Source organism: Phacochoerus africanus, chromosome 1, assembly GCF_016906955.1.
Source record: "Phacochoerus africanus isolate WHEZ1 chromosome 1, ROS_Pafr_v1, whole genome shotgun sequence".
Taxonomy (NCBI): domain Eukaryota; kingdom Metazoa; phylum Chordata; class Mammalia; order Artiodactyla; family Suidae; genus Phacochoerus; species Phacochoerus africanus.
The window spans coordinates 84,635,099-84,656,652 of record NC_062544.1 but is presented as its reverse complement, the minus strand read 5'-3'; the positions used below and the strand labels follow the sequence as shown (position 1 = coordinate 84,656,652).

At 40.3% G+C, this 21,554-nt stretch overlaps 1 protein-coding gene across 4 annotated transcripts in view; it reads right to left on the bottom strand.

Moving 5' to 3' along the window:
- Positions 1-21,554, bottom strand: part of PLCL2 (phospholipase C like 2) — a 214,846-nt gene that overhangs the window by 6,544 nt on the left and 186,748 nt on the right. For all 4 annotated transcript variants that reach the window (XM_047768889.1, XM_047768911.1, XM_047768901.1 and 1 more), the window contains one exon: positions 19,598-19,707. In XM_047768889.1, the coding sequence (XP_047624845.1) occupies positions 19,598-19,707 (110 nt within the window). Of the gene's footprint in view, positions 1-19,597; positions 19,708-21,554 lie in introns of those variants that run through there.

The following is a 21,554-nucleotide window of genomic DNA, read 5'->3' as shown; positions in this document are numbered from 1 at the left end:
GAGAGGAAAGGGTCTGAACATCAGCTGACTGCAAGGTGGCCAGGACCACACGTGGTACCATGCCTTCATCTGTTAAGTCAGCTGGAGGAAAGCCATGGATTCATCACACTTAGGTTAAAGCAGTACCAATGTTGTCAGAAAATGGCCCAACTCCCCGAAAGGCCTAGAGTGCAATAGGTTTGTGAGCCTTCAAAAGGCTTACGGTTGCTCAAGAAGACAAGTATTGAGATTGCAGTTTCAGTATAAATGGAGAAGGATGAGTCAACCCACTTGTTTAGTCTTGTTCAACTGAACAGCACACGAATCTAGTGTAATTATGGAAAAGTTGGAAAGTTAAAGTTAACAGATAGGTACAGGAAGTGGAACCAAAAGCCCAAGTCCAATTACAAATTAGACAACAAAAGTGCTAAGGGGCTTCATCAGGTTCAAATAAATGTCCACAAAGAAAGAAAGGGAATTGTACTATTTACTAAATACTCTAAGGAAGATTCGCTGCTGAAAGCTGATCAATTCTAGTCCATGATCACCCCTCACTGCCCCTGTTCAACAGGAGTAGCCAGAGTGGTCACTGCCTCTTTCCTGCAAGACTATGGAATGGACAGTGTCAGTAGAGAGCTGTAGGAGCAGTAACAAATCTGACTGAATATTAGATCTGTTTCTCTTACTTTAACCTATATATTCCATTGCTTTTGCTATAAGTTAATCACTAAAGAGATGTTGCCTATAGCTCAAAGTATACCTAATGGCCCATCTCAGGAAACCCTGCCCCTATGCTTGAAGGGTAAACTAAAATACCTTTTGTTCAGCTCACAGACACATCTTGACCCAGCCCACCAGTGAATGGCTGCAGGAAGGAAGAAATTAGCACATCCCCTCCCAGAGTCTGGTGAAACCAGGAGATATTTGCAACAATTTATGACCTTACTTATTATTGCTAGCTATATTATTTGTATATTGCCTGTTTTACACAATTAATTCTTATACTATCAAATGTGTGACTGAACTCTGATAAAAAATAATGATGACAAGGCAACTTGAAATAGTTGACCAGATATATAGTCATAATACAAGAACAGTAACTGTAACAGTGCAATTCTAGATGTGTGAAGAAGCAACAAGAGGGAGTTTTTCCTGGACCATAACAGATTGGTAAGACAGGTGGCCCAGAGACTTTTGACTACTGTTAATAAAGCCTAGTCTAGTGACTAGCACACTGACGAGCCTATGAAGGAAATCCTTGCCTGACTTAGGAAGAGCATTTCTAGCACCATGGGCAAAGTGGTCATGAAATGCTTCCCAACCCATGTCACACTTATGACCATAAGGAAGCCCTGCCAACTAAAAACTGGCACTTGCCATCTGCCTTGTATGAGGATTAAGTCACAAGCCACTGCGGCCACTGACCTCCAACACCCCCTGTGGGGAGTTCAGAGTGGAGATCAGGAGTGAGGCCCTCTGTGCTCTGGGAAAAAATGACAGAATAGGTCTTCAGATAGTTAGATATTTTCAGGAGAAGATTTTATGAGCCCAATTCCTGCATCTCCTCATATCTAGAAAAGCACTAAAATCATTAACAGTGACATCTGCTTTGGCCATTGAGGTGAGAAATGAATATGAAAGTCAAAAGCGAAGAGAAGTGGTCAGATTTCCAAGGTGAGACTGGGTGGCCATTGTGGGTGTGATTTCAAACACGCTCCTGTATTGCCAAGAACTGAGTTGTGTCGGCCTCATTCTCAAAGCAGTGTCTGCTGGAAAGGACCCTGTGGTTCCTCTATCAAATTTACTATTAACCTCCTCATGTGAAACATGATTCCTTTACTTATCCAACACCTTTTTTGTTCTCAAGATTGAGGATCAAAGAAAAGGGGGGAATGTAATGGACAGGCCCTTCCCCATATCCTCTCCTTTAGCTCCTCCCTGAAGTACTCAGATAACAGTATCTGATGCCCACTTCCTGAGTTGTTTTACAGATGTGAAAAATCCCCACCAAACGGAAGATGTTAACTATCTGACCATGAGCAAGCAGCCCTCAGGCCCCCTGGAGCCTAAAGATTGATAATGTTACCTTGGTGACACTACCCTGTCATGTCACCATCAACCAGTCAGAGAATTGTGCAGGAGCTGATCACTTACCCTTCCCTCACCTGGCCTTTAAAGATGCTTCGCTGAAAACCTCAGGGGAGTTCAGGTTTTGGGGGCACAAGCCACCCATCTCCATTCAGTAAAGCGTCCTTTGCTCCAAACTTGACCTTTCAGTTTGTGTGGCCTCACTGTGCGTCAGGCACACAGACTCGCATTCATTAGCACTGACTCCTCTGCTTCTCCATGCAGACCCTGACTCAGGGCGCACCAGGCCTAGGCCAAGACTGGCTGTCACCCCAAACAGGCCTCACATTCATCCCTTCTGGCCTTGCCCAGCAGCTTGATGTGCATGTGGCTTAATTTTTCCCATCACCCTGAGTCTCCAGAAGCTGCAGGTCCCCTCAGTGCCACTCTGAGGTGACACAAGCAGGTCTAGGGTTCCTCTGCTATCTCTTCCAAGCATTTTTCTGCAACCAAAACCCAAGAATCAGGTACAACCTCTATGGAGAACAGTATGAAGTTTTCTTAAAAAACTAAAAGTAGAGCTGCCATATGATCCAGCAATCCCACTCCTGGGCATCTAATCAGACGAAACTGTAATTCAAAAAGATATGTCAACTCCTGAACAGTACCCAAGACATGGGAAGCAACCTAAATGTCAATCGACAGGGCTAGATAAAGATGTACATATATACACAATGGAATACTACTCAGCCATAAAAAAGAATGATGCCACTTACACAACATGGATGGACCTAGAGATTATCATACTGAGTGAAGTAAGTCAGAAAGAGACAAATACCATATGATATCACATATTAGAATCTAAAATACAATATAAATGAACCTATCTATAAAACAGGAATAGACTCAGAGACATAGAGAACAGACTTGTGGTCGCCAAGGGTTGGGGTGTGGACTGGGAGTTTGGGATTAGCAGATGCAAACTATTATATACAGAATGGGTGAACAAGGTCCTACTGTATAGCATGGGGAACTACATTCAATAGCCTGTGATAAATCTTAATGGAAAAGAATATGAAAAAGAATGTAAATATATGTATAACTGAGCCACTTTGCTGTACATCAGAAATTAACAGAACATTATAAATCAACTATACTTCAACAGAAAAAAAATAAAAGCCTGAGAATCAAACTTGCAAAGCTTTACTACAATCTTATGACTGAGAAGCCAAAGCCAGGTTGACAGGAAGTTACAGTTTCTTCAATGTTATTTAACTGGTATATTAATAGTATAAGGTCACAAATAGAGTACTTTTTAATGAATATTCTCTGATCAGTCACTGTTTTAGGTGATGCGAGACTCATGTAGAAACTATGTCTCAATCCAGTATATCACGAGTATTCAGGATCACAGGCTGAACGCATAAACCTCCTGTGAGACTGTTCTGAAAACTATTTAATATATCTCTCATAGCCATGATTTAAATTCAAACAATTTAATTACAGTCCAAAGTGTGATGCCACAGAGCCTATGATATGTCAAAAGTTAGGCACATAAGAACATATACCACCAATTCCTTCTGGGAACAATTGTCACCATTTATTGAGTGACAACTACGTGCAAGACATTGTAATAAGCACTTTACGAAGATTATCTCAGGACAGTTCCTAATTCTGCAAGAGAATTGTGATCACTATGCCCATTTCATAGATGAGGAAATAATTTAGAGAGATTGAGGGCTTTGCCCAAGGCAGAGTCTACACAGTACATTATCCTTAAATGCACACAACTTTCTGTGTTTTGTTTTCTTTGTGGATAAACTAAACCAGCGGCCCAAACTATAGGAGTGGAGCCCCGCATGCTACATGTGACACTAAAGTGAGCAGAGTGGAAGAATGACCACATTTTCAATGTACTCAGCATATCACCAAGGTTGCAGACACTTTACCCTTCCTGTCATTAAATACAGAAGCAGAATTTAGATTACCAGTTTCTGTTAAGTGAGGAAAAGGTGGAAAACAGAATGAAAGAGAGCTCGACTGCTGGTTCTAAACGCCCCCCACCATGCCCTTAGGGTGCCCAGGACAATCTTATGGGAGCAGGGCCAGGATGTGGAGCAGGAAGACTCCTGAAAACACAAGCAAACATGCCGCACGCATCAGCATCAGCACCTCCCTCGCACTAATAATCTCTCAAGCGCATCTTTGCATAATTAAACATCAGCTGAGTAATCACAAATTCCACATCATTGAGATCCAAATGTCCTAAGTTTTACTGTTTTAAATGGGTCAGAAAGAACAGCCTGCCTAGCAACAAACACTACTGTAGTTTGATTTTCTGAGCCATGCTGAGGAGTTTTCATATACTAAATAGAGAAACGGCTTTTACTTGGTTAGCACTTTTCAGGAAAGCAAACAACATAATATATCAGCTATAATAAGTGAAGTAGCTAAAGGATATTAGCATCAGTAAAGGAAAGGAGTGGCACACAGGCTATCAGAGTAATTTGCAGAAAGGAAACAAACATAAGTCTTTGGATCTTCCTGGTAAGTCCACACCTCAGATAAAAACAAAATCAAGATTAATGTCTTTCCAGGTGCACAAACTATCTGGTTTAATTATTTATTTTTGGCAGAAATCTCATGTCCTTTAGAGAACAAATCTCTACTTCCAGGGTTTAGTTTCTAGTCTTTCTCTGAGGGTGAAGTGGCACAAAGTCAGAAGAGCTTGCTTGGCAGCAGTTCATCTGAAAATATCTTGGGTCTTAATAAGCTTCCTTTAAATCCGTAATATGACAGAGGTGCTATAAAATCCAACATAACTTTGGCCTATATTAATAGTAAAGGCCACAAGCAAAAATCAGACCATTGAGTCTCACTCTAAGTGGGTCAGCCCACCTGGCATCTGAAGCGTGGAGATGATGCTAGCCACCCCATCTCATGAAGGACACTGCCAAGCCAGAGCCTTCAGAAGAAGGGACAATAAGCCACCTCATCCTGAACTATGAAGGTTTGAGAGAAGACACAGCAGTCCCCAAGTACACACAGGGGTGTGGCAGGAGAAGGAATAGAGTGCGTCCGTGCTGCTTTGAGGGCACCAGTGTAACCATTGGGTGGAGATGCTATATAAACAGTGAAATAAAGAGAGAAGAACATTGTGACCAAGCCAGTGGGTTCGAGATGCATTATAGAACTTCCCACATTTCTGATGAAATGAGCAAAATGCATAAAACTGGCAAATACACACAAATACACAAATACAAGCAGCAACTCAACACAGTGAAAGGTACAACATAATTTAATAAACTTCTAAAACTCACAGAACTCACACTGGTAATTCATAAAAATCCTGAAAATTCTAACAGCCAACCAGCCTAGAGAGATACCAACTAAATGTCTTTCTCATTTTACTTCTGTTTGATGGAGAAGAGATAATGGGACAGGAAGTGAGAAGAAAGAAGCAACACAGAAAAGTTTAGAATGGAGTTGACACCTAACTAGGAAACTGGACACAATAATAAAGCAACAATTTTCAGACTGTGCACAACAGCCTTGGGAGAAGGAGCACGGACAGGGTCTCCAGCTCACTGCCTGGAGAGGCTGCGGCACAGGGAGGCAGAGCCCAGACAGTCGAGCTCAGGGAGGCAAGGAAGCTCCAGGGTTGGGGCAGGGCAGTGGTGGGGAGGTTAGGAAGCAAGATATAACAGCCACTGTAAATACACAAGTTCAAAGGCAGAGAGGATGTCATGAACACAAAGACAGCAGGCAGGGCACTCAAAATAAAAACCCACTAGACAGATTAATGGCAGATTAGATGTCGTAGAAGATACAATACTGCCTGAATAGCAACACTGCTGGAAGATGTAGTAATAGAAACAATTTTTTCAAAAAAAAAACAAAAACAGGAAAAAGAGTTCCCATCGTGGCTCAGTGGTTAACGAACCCAACTAGGAACCATGAGGTTATGGGTTTGATCCTTGGCCTTGCTCAGTTGGTTAAGGATCTGGCGTTGCCATGAGCTGTGGTGTAGGTCACAGACACGGTTCAGATCCCGAGTTGCTGTGGCTGTGGCGTAGGCCGGCGGCTATAGCTCCAATTAGACCCCTAGCCTGGGAACGTCCATATGCTGTGGGTGCAGCCCTAAAAAGCAAAAAAAAAAAAAAAAAAAAGGAATAAAAGGCCTAAAAGCAAATTAATAGTGCATCAGTGACTTGTGAGAAAAATAAAGCAAGCAATATACCTGTATAAATGGAGTTACAGATGGAGAGGGAAGAGTCAAAGAGGAAAAAAAAAATTTAGAGAAGTAATGGCTGAAAATCCCCAAATTTAATGAAAACTGTAAACCACATATGGAAAAAAATCTCAAAGAACTTTAAGCAGAAGAAACAAAACCATGCTAAGGCCTAACACAACCTTTTTAATTTTTTTTTTTTAAAAGGAACCCTAAACAAAAAGATGCTCAACCTCTATACACTTGCTAGACTGGCTAAACTGACAAAACTGACAATAGCAAATGTTGACAAGGGTATGGAGTTACTGGAACTCTGATAACACTGGTGGGAGGAATACAAAATGGAACAGTTCATAAAGCAGCTGGAAATATCTTATAAAGTCTGAAATACACCTACCATATGACCCAACAATTCCACTCATATGTATTTTCCCAAGAAAAATAAAAACATATGTCCACAGAAAGATTTATGTGAATGTTCATTGCAGCTTTATTCATAATAGCTAAAAACTGGAAACAACAAAAATGCCCTGTTTATACAGGTGAATGTATAAACAAACTGTAGTACATCCATAAGACAGAATACTACTCATCAATAAAAAGAAATAGCTTACTGAAACATACATGAACTCGGATGAATCTTAAAAGCATTCTGCTAAATGCAAGACGTCAGTCACAAAGTTTCCTCCTATATGCTTCCATTTATAAGACATTCTGGACAGGTGAAACTACAGAGACAGTAAATCAGATCAGCAGTTGGCAAGGTGGGGGGAATTTACTACAAAAGGGCCTAAGGGAAGGAACTTCTAGAAGTGATGGAAGTGCTCTATCATCACTTTGATGGGTTGCATGACTATATTCATTTGTCAAATTTCATTAACTGCACAGTTAAAACTGGTAAATTTCATTTTAGATATACTATCCTTGAATAAAGCTGACCAAAAAAGAATGGTGCTGACTCTGTAATGGATGTGAGGTCTTGACAGCTGGCTTCTGAATTAAGGAAGTAATCAGAAACCTATGGAATGGATTACACCCTCTCCTAAATTATGCAACAGAAACCCTAGAGGACATTTACAAACTCTGAGAAAGCTGGATCCAAGTATCCAAACAGAGGCTGTCTATGACCCCAGCTGAGTGTTATCTCTTCTCTCCACCATCCCCTCAGGCTACAGAAAAGCGTGGTGATTTCTTGGTCTGGTGGTGAGAGTGAACCAATTTAAATATTGAACTTATGGTAAATAATATGGGAACTACAGTCCTGGGACCAACTGGGGATATTTAAACCTGGACAATGGAAAAATAACAATATGCCTAATTTCCCACCCAGAAATATTAGAAAGTGTTAATATTCTCATCTTTCAGAGCAAAAGGCCAACCAACAAAGCTTATAACTGAAAAGTGTAGTTTTCAAAAAACCCAACAAAATGACTCCAACTAACATTTTTTCATAATCTATTTCCTTAACCTCAGAGAGATTTTATAGGAAATAAATAACTCCTATGGTAAAAATCATTCATTCATTTGGCTTCTTTATGGTTTGCTTTTTTTCCGTTAAGTGAAACTTAGTATTTAAAAAATTTAAATAGAGGAATTTTAGTAGGATTCAAAAGTATATCTACATGTGGAACAATTCTCACAAAATACTTTACTGAACACTGGCAAAGATATCAGATGGCAGTGTAAGAAAGATCTCCACATAACCGGGTAGGACAAAAGAAAAAAACAAAAAAGGAATGGGGGTGGGACTTGAGCCCCTGGGAGGAAGCAAGAAAAGAAGCAAAGTTCCAAAACCCTTGGAAGCCCCTTCACCAGTGGGGAAATTAGCTGGAATAGTAAAGGAACTATAGAGACTGAGAAGAGCGTGCAGCAAGCAGCTGATTGGCAGCAGGCAGAACAGAGAGGATTCCTGCTGCATTGCTGCAATCCCCAGCCCAAGATATGCATCCACTGGTGTGGGCAATTGCTGAGTGCTGAAACTTGGGTTTCAGAGGACAGGCCCAGGGAGAGGACTGAGTCGGCTGCAGAGAGACAGCCTGAAGCAGCTGGAGGGTGGTATGGCCGCAACTGGGAGTATAGTAGGAAAAAGCCTGGGCCCGCCATAGAAGCAAAGCACCACTGTGAAGGGGCATGTGAAGGAAGGCGTGGAGTCCACCATAGCAGCCTTTTTCTTGACACTGCTTTGGGAGTAGGACAATGGGTGTTCCCACGGCTGGGATGAGTCCGAGTAGCAGATACACTCTTTGTGGGCGCATGGATGCAGAGGGAGGGCTGAGGTCCAGGCTGCTTCCACAGCTCCCAAGGTGGGTCCAGGCATGTGAATACTGTGATCCCGGTACCTGACCTCAATGGGTCAGTGCCTGAGGATCCATGCTGGCAGCTTTGTGAACACAGCACCTGAGGGACACTAGGGTTGATTGCCTGCATCTCCACAGAGGAGGCAGGGCCGAGGGCAGTGCCAACAACAGTGTAATTTGTGAGCCTGCACAGGGGATAGCACAGAACACAGGAGGACAGGTCCAGTGAAGAAATACTCAGTGGCTACTCTCCCAGGGGGAGTACTCCATCCAGTCCCACCTGCCACAGCTCAGAAACAGATCTGGGGGCTTCTACTCCAACAATTAGGGAGCAGACTGTGCACCCAACAGGGTTATGACAACCACAGAACAAAGAGGAGGCCCCACTCAATATCCAGTACAGGCTCTGGTCACCACAACACCAGTCACACTGAAGAAAGACGCAGAAGACATCCATATTAAAAACAGCACTGATACCAAAAACATTAGACCCACAAAGCCTACACAAGGATATGCCACATAAAAATAGCCCTCCAGGACCACAGTAGAAAATTGTTTCTCCTAAACTTATAGAGTAAAAGAAATATAAGCAAAATGGAGCAGAGGTACCACTCCCAATTAAGAGATCAAGAAAATTCCACTGAAAGAACAAAAATGAAATAGACCTCCTCTGTCTAATAGCACCAAATTCAAAAAGGAGATAATGAAAATACTGAAGGAATCAAGGGCTATTGATAGAAATGAAGATTATTGTAAAAAGGAACTAGAAACTATAAAAAGGAACCAACAGAAAACTAATTTTCCCAGATAAAAGCTGAACTAAAGGCAATGAATAGCAGATTGAATAATGCAAAAGAACAAATAAGTGATCTGGAAGATAGAAATCACCCAATCAGAACAGCAGACAGAAGGCCAAATGAAAAAAAAAAAAAAAAATGAAAGCAATATAAAAGACCTACATAATACAAACATACCAATCTATGCATAATAGAGATCCCAGAAGGAGAAGGAGAAAAGGGGATTTAAATTGTATTTGAAAAAATTATGTCTGAAAACACCCAAACCTAAAAAAGGAAACAGCTATTGACAAAAGGTCCCAAACAAGATTAACCCAAACAGACCTACATCAAGACATATTATAATAAAAATGTCAAAGGTTAAAGATAAAAAGAGGATTCTAAAGGCAGCAAGAGAAAAAGAGTTAATTACAAGGGAACCCCCATAAGGCTATCAGCTGATTTTTTTACAGAAACACTGCAGGCTAGAAGGCAGTGGCAAGACATAGTCAAAGACCTTAAAGGGAAAAATCTGCAACTTACTAAGATTATTATTTAGAACAGGAGAGATAAAGAATTTCTCAGGCAAGCAAAAGCTAAATATAGCAATACATCTATCCCAAAGGAAATACCAAAAGGTCTTCTCTAAAAGAGCCAAGAATCTATAGAAAAGAAAACATTACAACTAGAAAGTAAATCACTTAAGCCAATACAGAGATTTTTTTAAAAAAAATCAAAAATTTCTGTGAAAGCAGTGATAACCACAATTAACAGCAAAAGGATGAACATAAAGATGTAAAAGAGGATGTAAAAATCATAAAATGTGGGGGAGGAAAGTGAGAAAATAGATATTTTTTTCTATAATGTGTTTGAGCTTATATGACTACCAATCTAAAGCAAGTAGATATAGGAAGGGGTTAACAAACTTGAAAATTAGAGTAACACAAATCAAAAACATAGGAGAGTCACACACAAAAAAAGAAAACAAGCATAATACAAAAGCAAATCAAATCACAAAAGGAAAAAGAAAGGGACAAAAAAGAAATACAAAATTGATGGGAAAACCAGGACAAATATGGCAATAAGGAGTTCCTGTTGTGGCTTAGCAGGTTAAGAACCCAACACAGTATCTGTGAGGATGTGGGTTCTATCCCTCTACTCACTTAGTGGGTTAAGGATCCAGCATTACTACAAGCTTGCAGATGTGGCTTAGATCCCACATTGCTATGGCTGTGGTGTAGGCCAGCAGCAGCATCTCGATTTCAACCCCTAGTTTTGGAACTTCCATATGTCACAGACCTTAAAAAGAAAGAAAAAAAAAGGCAAATAAATACATATCTATCAGTAATTACCTTAAATGTCAATGGACTAACTGCTCCAATCAAATGACATAGAGCAGCAGACTGGATTTAAAAAAAAAAAAAAAAGCCCACAACATGCTACCTTCAAGAGACCCATTTTAGGGCAAAGGACACACATAGACTGAAAGTGAGGAGATGGAAAAAGATATTTCATGCAAATGGAAATGACAAGAAAGTGGAAGACACATTACTCATATCAGACTAAATAGACTTTAAAACAAAGGCCATAAAGAAAGATAAAGAAGGACTAATGATAAAAGGATCAATTCAAGAAGAGGATATTACAGTCATCAACATATGTGCCCCTAATAGAGGAGCACCCAAATACTAAAAGACATAAAAGGAGAAGTTAATAGGAATACAATACCTTCCAGACAGAAAATCAACAAGGCAACAGAGATCCTAAGTGATACAATAGATCAGTTAGACACAATTGATATTTTCAGGATATTATATCCATAAAAACAGAATACATGTTTTTTTCAAGTGCACATAGAACATTCTCTAGGATTGGCCATATACTAGGGCACAAAACAAGCCTAAACACATTTAAGAGTACAGAAGTTATTTCAAGTATCTTTTCTCACCACAACGTCATAAAACTAGAAATCAACCAAAGAAAAAGAAGTGGGGGAAAAAAAAGTTTATATGAAGACTAAACAACATGCGACTAAAATACCAATGGGTCAACAATGAAATCAAAGAAGAAATTTTAAAAAATATCTTGAGACAAATGACAATAAAAACGCAACCACACAAAAATCTACCAGATGGAGCAAAAGCAGTTCTTAGGGGGAAGTTCATAGTGATACAGGCCTTCTTCAAGAAACAGGGAAAAACCTCAAATAAACCACATAACATCCCACCCAAAATAATCACAAAAAGAAAAACAAACAAACCTAAAATCAGCAAAAGGAAGGAAATAATAAAGATCAGAGAGGAAACAAATAAAACAGAATTAAAAAACCATAGAAAAATAATCAATAGGTAGTTCATGGTGTGGAACAGCAGATTAAGGACCCAGCATTGCTGCAGTTGTGGCATAGGTCATAGCTGTGGCTCAGATTTGATCCCTGTTCTGGGAGCTCCCATATGCACTGGGGGCAGCAGCAACAACAACAAAAACAAAATCAATAAAACCAAGAGCTGATTCTTTGAAAGGTTAAACAAAACTGACCAAACTCTGGCCAGGTTCACCAAGAAGAAAAGAGAGAGAGGACCCAAATAAACAAAATGAGAAAATAAAGAGGAGAAAGGAATAATCAGTACTACAGAAATACAAAAAAAAAATAAAATAAGGGACTACTATGAACAATTATCACAACAAATTTGACAACCTAGAAGAAATGGAAAACTTTGTACAAACATACAGCCCACCAAAACTGAATCAAGAAGAAATAGATAACCTGGACAGGTCACTAGAAGTGAAACAGAATATGTATAATAATAAAAAATTCCCTACAGTAGGTTCCTGTTGTGTTAAATGGGTTAAGGACCCAACACTGTCTCTATGAGATGCAAATTTGATCCCTGCCTTTGCTTAGTGAGTTAAGGATCCAGCATTGCCACAAGCTGAGGCACAGGTCACAGATGTGCCTTGGATCTAGTGATGCTATGGCTGTGGTTCAGGCCTCAGCTGCAGCTCTGATTCCACCTCTATCCCAGGAACTTCCACATGCCACAAGTATGGCCATAAAAAGAAAAAATCCTTACAAACAAAAGTCTAGGACCAGATGGTTCCACAGGTGAATTCTATCAAACATACAAAGAAGAACTTATACCAGTCCTTCTCAAACTCTTCCAAAAGATTGAAAAGGAAGGAACACTCCCAAAGACATTCTATGAAGTCATCATCACCCTGATAGAAAAACCAGACAAAGACACAACCAAAATGGAAAATTATGGGCCAATATCTTTGATGATTATAGATGCAAAAATTCTCAAAAAAATATTGGCAAACTGAATTCAACGATGCATTAAAAAAGATCATACACCACAACCAAGCTGGTGTCATCTCGGGGTCACAGGAATGGTTTGATATATGCAAATAAATCAATGTGATACACTACATTAACAAAAGACAAAAACCCCCATGATCATCTCAATAGATGCAGAAAAAGCATCTGATAAAATTCAACATCCACTTGTGATAAAAACTCTTACCAAACTGGGTACAGAGGGAACACATCTCAACATAATTAAAGCTATTTATGACAAACCCACAGCAAATATAATATTCAATGGCAAAAAGGTAAAAGCCTTCCTTCTAAAATCTGGAACAAGACAAGGATGCCCACTCTTACCAATTCTATTCAATATAGTATTAGAAGTCCTAGCCACAGCAATCAGAAACAAAAAGAAACAAAATGTATTCGAAGAGGTAGGAAAGAGATAAAATTTTCATTATACACAGATGACACGATACTATATATAGAAAACCCTAAGAACTCCTCACAAAAACTACTGAACTGTTAAATAAATTCAGCAAGGTAGCAGGATACAAGATTAGCATATAGAAATCAGTTGCATTTCTTTATACTAACAACAAAATATAAGGAAGGGAATGTAAACAACCTCTTTTAAGATTGCATCCAAAAAAAAAATTGGGGAGTTCTCATTGTGACTCAGCAGTAACAAACCCAACTAGTATCCATAAGGATGTGTGTTCAATTCCTGGCCTTCCTCAGTGGGTTAAGGAACCAGTATTGCCATGAGCTGTGGTGTAGGCACAGATGCAGCTTAGATCCCACATTGCTGTGGCTGTGACAAAGACCAGCAGCTGAAGATCTCATCAAAAAAAAAAAAAAAAGAACTTTTTTTTTTTTTAGGCTGCACTCATAGCATATGGATGTTCCCAAGCTAGGGGTCTAATCAGAGCTGCAGGTCTATGCCACAGCTGCAGCAACAGCAATGCCAGATCTGAGCCATGTTTGCAACCTACACCACAGTTCACAGCAATGCTGGATCCCTGACCTGCTGAGGAAGGCCAGGGATTGAACCCTCATCCTCATGGATACTAGTCAGATTCTCTTCACAACGGGAACTCCTAAAATAAAATACTTAGGAATAAACCTCACCAAGAAGGTGAAAGACTTACTGCGAACTATAAAACATTAATAAAGGAAACTGAAGATGATGCAAAGAAATGGAAATACATTCCATGCTCTTGTATTGAAAGAATTAATATTGTTAAAATGGCCATACTAGTCAATCTAATACCTATTAAATTACCCATGACATTTTTCACAGAACTAGAACAAATAATCCTAAAATGTATATGGAACCACAAATGAACCAGAATTGTCAAAGCAATCCTGAGGAAAAAGAATGAAGCAGGAGTATAACCCTCCCAGACTTCAGACAACAGTACAAAGCTGTAGTAATCAAAACAATGCAGTATTGCACAAAAACAGAAATAATGATCCATGAAACAGAGAGCCCAGAAATAAACCCACACTCATATGGTCAATTAATCTTTGACAAAGAAGGCAAGAATATATAATGGGGAAAAAACAATCTCTTTAGCAAGTGGTATTTGGAGAGTTGGACAGCCACGAGCAAATCAAAGAAATTAGAACACCCTTACACCATACACAAAAATAAACTCAAAATGGCTTAAAGACTTAAATATAACATATAACACCATAAAACTCCTAGAAGAGAAGAGAGGTAAAATATTCTCTGATGTAAATCATACCAATGTTTTCTTAGGTCAGTCTCCTAAGGCAATAGATATAAAAGCAAAAATAAATAAATGGGACCTAATCATGCTTATAAGCTTTTGCTGCAACCAACAAGGGCTTAATTTCCAAAATATATAAACAACTTATACAACTCAACAACAAAACAACCCCATTGAAAAGTAGGCAGAAGACCTAAATAGATATTTGTCTAAAGAAAACATACAGATGGCCAACAGGCACAGGGAAAGATGCTCAACATTGCTAACTATTAGAGAAATGCAAATAAAAACTACAGTGAGGTACCACCTCACACCAGTCAGAATGGCCATCATTGAAAAGTCTACAAATAACAAATGCTAGAGAAGGTGTGGAGAAAAGGGAACCTTCCTACACTGTTGGTGGGAATGGAAGCTGGGGTAGCCACTATGGAGAACAATATGGAGGTTCCTCAAAAAACTAAAAATAAAACTATCATATATGATCCAGCCATCCCACTCCTGGGCATATATCTGGACAAAACCGTAATTCATAAAGATACATGCACCCTAATGTTTATAGCAGCACTATTTACAATAGCCACGACATGGAAACAACCAAACATTCATCAACATACGAATGGATAAAGAAGATGTGGTGTATGTATATACATATATACACACACAATGGACTATTACTCAGCCGCAAGCAAATGAAATAATGCCATTTTCAGCAACATGGATGGACCCAGGGATTATCATACTAAGCCAAGTAAGTTAGAACATCATTATGATATAACTTATATGTGGAATCTAAAATACAACACAAACATATTTGTGAAACAGAAACAGACTCACAGACATAGAGCACAGATTTGCAGTTGCCAAGAAGGGGAGGTGAGGGAGTGTTGGAATGGGAGTTTGAGACTAGCAGGTGCAAAGTCATACATATAGGATGGATAAACAACAAAGCCCTACTGTATAGCACAGGGAAGTATATTCATTATCCTGTGATAAACCATAATGGAAAAGAATATGAAAAAGAATTTATATGTGTATAACTGAGTCACTGCTGTACATCAGAAATTAACACAGCACTGGAAATCAACTATACTTCAATAAAAATTTTTTTTTTTTTGGTCTTTTTGCTATTTCGTGGGCCGCTTTCGTGGCATATGGAGGTTCCCAGGCTAGGGGTCGAATCGGAGCTATAGCTGCCAGCCTACGCCAGAGCCACAGCAACGCAGGATCCGAGCCGCGTCTGTGACCTACACCACAGCTCACGGCAACACCAGATCCTTAACCCACTGAGCAAGGGCAGGGATCGAACCCGCTACCTCATCATTCCTAGTCGGATTCGTTAACCACTGCGCCACGACGGGAACTCCAAAATTTTGTTTTAAATTGTAGGATTCTATCTACTGATACACCTTATTTCACAATATTTGAGACACAGGTGCTTGTGAGACATACATACCACTAATGTATATACCACTAAGGAGGAAAATCATTCCAATATAACTAGAATACAGTGAAAACATGCCATGGATTATAAGATACACATCAATATCAAAGATGTGAAAACCAGGAAAAAATATGGCTCAGTGTCAATAAAGTGTGCCCCCATCCATCCATCTATCCATATGTATATAAAAAAGCTTCCTGGAATAAAGGTCACTTACATTTATTAATAACTATTTCTCGGACAACCTGAGGTCATTTTAAAACTTATCTTCTCTACATTTAAAAAACGTTCTTTATAATGAGACTTAAGTTTACAAAAACAAATGAATGATCTTTAATCAATGAAAAAAATGACTGGAGGTGAATACACCAAGATGTTAATAGTGGGTCATTCTGGGTGTGATCAGGGATGACATTTTTCCTTCGTTAGTTTCTGTATTTATTTATTTATTTATTTTCTCTTTTTGTCTTTTTAGGACTGCTCCTGCAACATGTGGAGGTTCCCAGGCTAGGGGTCTAAGCGGAGCTGTAGCTGCCGGCCTACACCAGAGCCACAGCAACACAGGATCCAAGCCATGTCTGCAACCTGCACCACAGCTCTCGGCAACACTGGATCCTCAACCCACTAAGTGAGGCCTGGGATTGAACCCGCAACCTCATGGCTCCTAGTCAGATTCGTTTCTGCTGCGCCACGGCGGGAACTCCCATTTCTGGATTTAAAAACAATTCTCCAAATTGAAATACTAAACAAATCAAGCAAAGATCTGTGAAAACAGGCTGGATAGCCTTAGACAACAGGGGGTTCTGGCAGGGCACCTGCTCTGAGGGTGACCCATCACCCCGGTTCTCACACCAGCAATGACCAGCCTCCTCTGTTGCTCAAATGAATGGGGGTTGATACAGAAAGAAAGGCACTTCTAATTTGATTCTAGAGGGGCAGCACTCAATTTTTTGGGCTTCAGAATCCCTTGAGGAACTTGTCACATAGACAGATCCCTGTGTCCACCCCTGAGAGTCTGACCCAGGTGATCTGAGGTAGGGCTCAAGAGACTGGGTTTTAAGCACCCTGGTAATTCCTATGCCTGGCCTCCCAGCAACAAGGCTCCCTCAGCATATCAAGGCTCCCCTAAATCCATGTGCCCCCTCCCCTGTGCCCATGCATATCACACGGGGCCCTGGAGGAGATGGGAGATGGGAGGAGAAATTGAGGGAAGAAAAATCAAGGGACTCATTCACTCCTGCCAGGAAGAGGCTTGGGGAGCTCAATTCAAACCAAACTTGGGTCCAAGACTCTGCAAGCACTGATTCCTCTAAAGAAAGTTTAAGCCTGTGACATATCTGGCAGTGAAAAGCCCTCCCACTGTGCAAAAAGACACACAGAGCTCTCCAATTCCTCCCCATTCTCTGCTTGGGTTCTACCACACTCAAACACCATTTACGGCAAATGCTCTCCTGCAAAATTTTAAAAGATTTCCCTATTCTATATATTTGTTTCCATATGAACATAAATTGGAGGTGTTAATCCTCTCTCCTGAACATAATTCAAAGGAAAATAGTTTCCTCAGTATAGCTATTTGGTTAAATTTACTGGTTCCTAAAATCTAACACATTACTTTTTTCAGCTGTTTTTCATTAATTTGTGGAGCCAGGCTCCCATTTTCAGTGGTTCTTAGCCCAGTGTTTCTCAAACTATTAAGTGCATAAAAATCCCCTGAGATCTTGTAAAAATGCAGATTCTGATTCAGCAGCCCTTGGGTGGCTCTGGGAGTCTGCATTTTGAACAAGCTCCCAGGTGATGCCCAGGCTGCTGCTTCCTGGAACAGAATCAAGCAATAGCTGACAGATCAAAGTTTGGCCCCAAGTCTGTTTTTCGCTTATCATAAAATAAAAGCCAAATGAGCATTTGTTCCTATCACAGGGCTATAAACTAAGGACCTATTTTTTCCTGAGGTTTGCAGGAAATTTGTAGTGTAGCCCCCACTTCTAGTTAGGAGGGAGTCAGTAAGTTGTAAAGCCAAATTCCTCTTCACTGTCAATTTTTATATCTGCTGTTTACTGAACTGCAATGATCAGAGTTAAATACTAAGCAAAGGATCTAGAGATTTTAAACAGTACATGTGTCAGATGGGAAGTATTTGAGGAAGAAAATAATTTTTATAAAAATGAGTAGGGGGTTAACATGAGAGAATGCAAGTTGACTAGTTTTGGAAGGGCGACTTTTTATTAAATTAAGTCAGAAAACTATTAACAGCTGCAGGATGGGATCCTTTAAGTTGAGGGGGAACAGGGAAATTACAAGAGGCAGCTGTGATAATGTCATTACTGTTTCAAAGTCAACCAAGAAGAAAGTGTGGAGGGTGAACCAGAGAGTAATATTACATTGAGTTGTGCAAGGTCCAGAATGAAATAATGTTTCTGTTATTATTATCCAAGCCTAAGATGAAGGAAAGTAAAGATCATTGAGGCAAAATGCAAGAAAGTTTCAAGGCATATACATAACATTATTTTAAAAATCATGTCATAATAGGAGTTCCCACTGTAGTGCAGCAGGTTAAGGATCCAACTGCAGCAGCTTGGGTCATTGCAGAGGTGCAGGTTTGATCCCCAGGCCAGACCCAGTGGGTTAAATGATCCAGCGTTGCTGCAGCTATGGCATAGGTCACAGCTGTGGTTCAGAATCAATCCGAGGCCCAGGAACTTCCATATGCTGCAGGAGTCACCATAAAAAAAAAAAAAAAAAAATTGGAGTTCCCATCATGGTGCAGCAGAAATGAATCCAAGTAGGAACCATGAGGTTGCAGGTTCAATCCCTGGCCTTGCTCAATGGGTTAACGATCCAGTGTTGCCATGAGCTGTGATGTAGGTGGCAGATGCAGCTCGGATCTGGCATTGCTGTGTTTCTGGTGTAGGCCGGTGGCTACAGCTCCGATTCGACCCCTAGCCTGGGAACCTCCATATGCTGCAGGAGCAGCCCTAGAAAAGGCAAAAATAAATAAATAAATAAATAAACAAATCATGTCATAATACATATACCATAGAGAAAAAGACTGGAAGAATGTACAGCAAAAGATCCTGGATGGTGAGACTATGTTTACCTTTAGAGATGCTATTTTGATATTTTTTATAATGAAAATATGGTACTTTTAAAATAAAAATAAAATTTAATTTCTTAAATGGTCATGCTGAGATAGAAGGAAAGGAGAGAAGGATGGAGGGAGGGAGAAAGACTGACTGAGAGAAAGGAAAAGAAAGAAAGAAGGAGATACACAGAGATGGCTTTTCCCTTGAAGGAAAATTTCTTTCAAACGGCAATTTACATATTTCTTTTGATTATGCTCACCTACAATTCTTTCCTAATTTTTTTCTGGGATCATATTAATATTAAGGCTCTGATGATACTTTAAAGTGTTGAATGAAATCTGAGTAACTAGAATCTTCAAATTCCCAGTCATTCCTCAGTAATCAATGTTTTCTATTTCACATGTAGCAACTGGCATTTGTGAACTTGACAGTGCTTCAAGGGTGAAATGCAGGGTCCTTTCCCTTCTTGGCAGAATCCACAACATGCCAATCACTTAAGTCTCCCTGCACTCCCTCTGAGCCCCACTGCCCAGCTACTGTGCCTGCAGATTCTCCAGAAAGTAAGGCTCCCACTGGACTCCTGTGATCACACTGCAGCCTCGAGTGGCTGATGATGTCCATGCAGGCAATGATATACTCATAGGCTGCAAAATCACTAGCATCAGAAACAATGTGGAAAATACCTTTAAGATGGTAATATTCCAGGTAAAGCTCTCCACTGCTTTTTGCAGTTTGCGTTCCTTCAAGCCTTCCTTGGTGCCTATGCTGTGCAAGTGTTCATGGAATTCCATGGCTGAAAAAAACAAAAAGACAAAGGATATTACTTCCCCAACCAATCTGCGGTAATGAACCAGCAATATTTAGTTTTCTAGACGCCAGCTAAAACGATCCCAATCTCCACTGGGATTTCATAAAGTGCCTATTTCAGGATGTAACTATGGGGAAAACACTGCAAATTCATGGCATTGGGGAGGTGGAAGACACTGCAGAAGTGAGTGACCATTCCTCCTGGTTTTGAGGGGCAGACAGGGCACAGGTGACTGTTCTCATCCTTAGGTCAGAGATGGGGAATCTGAGACTTAGCTGCATTACGAGATTAAGGCTGTGAAAGGAGCAGGAGGAACAGCTGGACTAGAATTTCAGAGTCAGATTTCGGCTCTGCTGAGAACACGATGTTGGCAACTGGGGGTAAAAAGAGTGCAAAAGCACTGTATTTCCAGTCCTGAGGTCAGATACCAAGTCTATTGCAGAAAAGAGGGGATGGGGAGAAAGCCCAAGAACTCTAATTCTGCATTTATGACTCTACCATAATTTACATAATACATGCATATTCCCCATTGTTATTTGAAATAGTCTCAATGCAGGAGTGGTATGACAGTCCTTTTACTGGTTTAATATCATTACAACTCATGAATTCTTTACATATTCATTTGCAGTCAATTATCCCATCTCTGGCCAATTGAACACTTCAGACAGGTTTCTAGGTCCTTCTGAAATCATCAATTAGCCTCTGATATGTCCCTTGCCTTCTGGCACAAGAGGGTCTGGAGTTAAGCACATTTTTCATCTCAGACTAAAACCAGGCATTTCTCCAAGGATCTCTGGATTCTTACAGTGGGGAATGGTGTTTAGAGACCAAATCTGGGAGCTAGGAGTGCATTGTTGCTGAGTTTTCATTGTTTTCTAAGGGGTGTGTGTGGGTGTGTGTGTGTGTGTGTGTGTGTGTGTGTGTGTGTGTGTGTGTGTGTGTGTGTGTGTGTGTCTTTTTAGGGCCGCTTCTGCCGCATATGGAGGTTCCCAGGCTAGGGGTCCAATTGGAGCTGTAGCTGCTGGTCTAAACCACAGCCACAGCAATGTGGGATCCGATCCGCATCTGTGACCTACACCACAGCTCACGGCAACGCTGGATCCTTAACCCATTGAGCGAGGTCAGGGATTGAACCTTCGTCCTCATGGATGCTAGTCAGATTTGTTTCCACTGAGCCACAATAGAAATTCCCTAGGCCTCTGTGTGTGTGTGTGTGTGTGTGTCTGTTCACACGCGTGCATGCTTTTTAGGCCACACCCGTGGCATATGGCGGTTCCCAGGCTAGGAATATAATTGGAGCTACAGTTGCTGGCCTACACCATAGCCACAGCAACGTCAGATCCGAGCAGAATCTGCAACCTCATGGTTCCTAATCAGATTCGTTTCTGCTGCACCACAACAGGAACTCCTCCCTAAGCCTTTTCATTGAACAAATTTGAGGTACATTTTTTTTTTTTTAAGGGAAGAGTAAGATCTTGCTAGTACTTTTCATTCAACTTTAAGTATACAGAAATTTTACATAATTAAAAAAAATTATGCCTATTTCTTTTCTCTTAGGTAAACAATTCTTAACCACATCAACATAACTGCTAAATACAATTTAAATTTTGCAATTTTTTTGTCCTTAGAGTATGTCTCATTGAGAACATACCGTAAAAACATTGTGTTCTAAGTTCAGTTAGAATAATTACTTTCTGGGAGTTCCAGTTGTGTGCGGCAGAAATGAATCCAACTAGGAACCATGAGGTTTCGGGTTCGATCCCTGGCCTCGCTCAGTGGGTTAAGGATCCAGGGTTTCCATGAGCTGTGGTGTAGATAGCAGACGAGGCTTG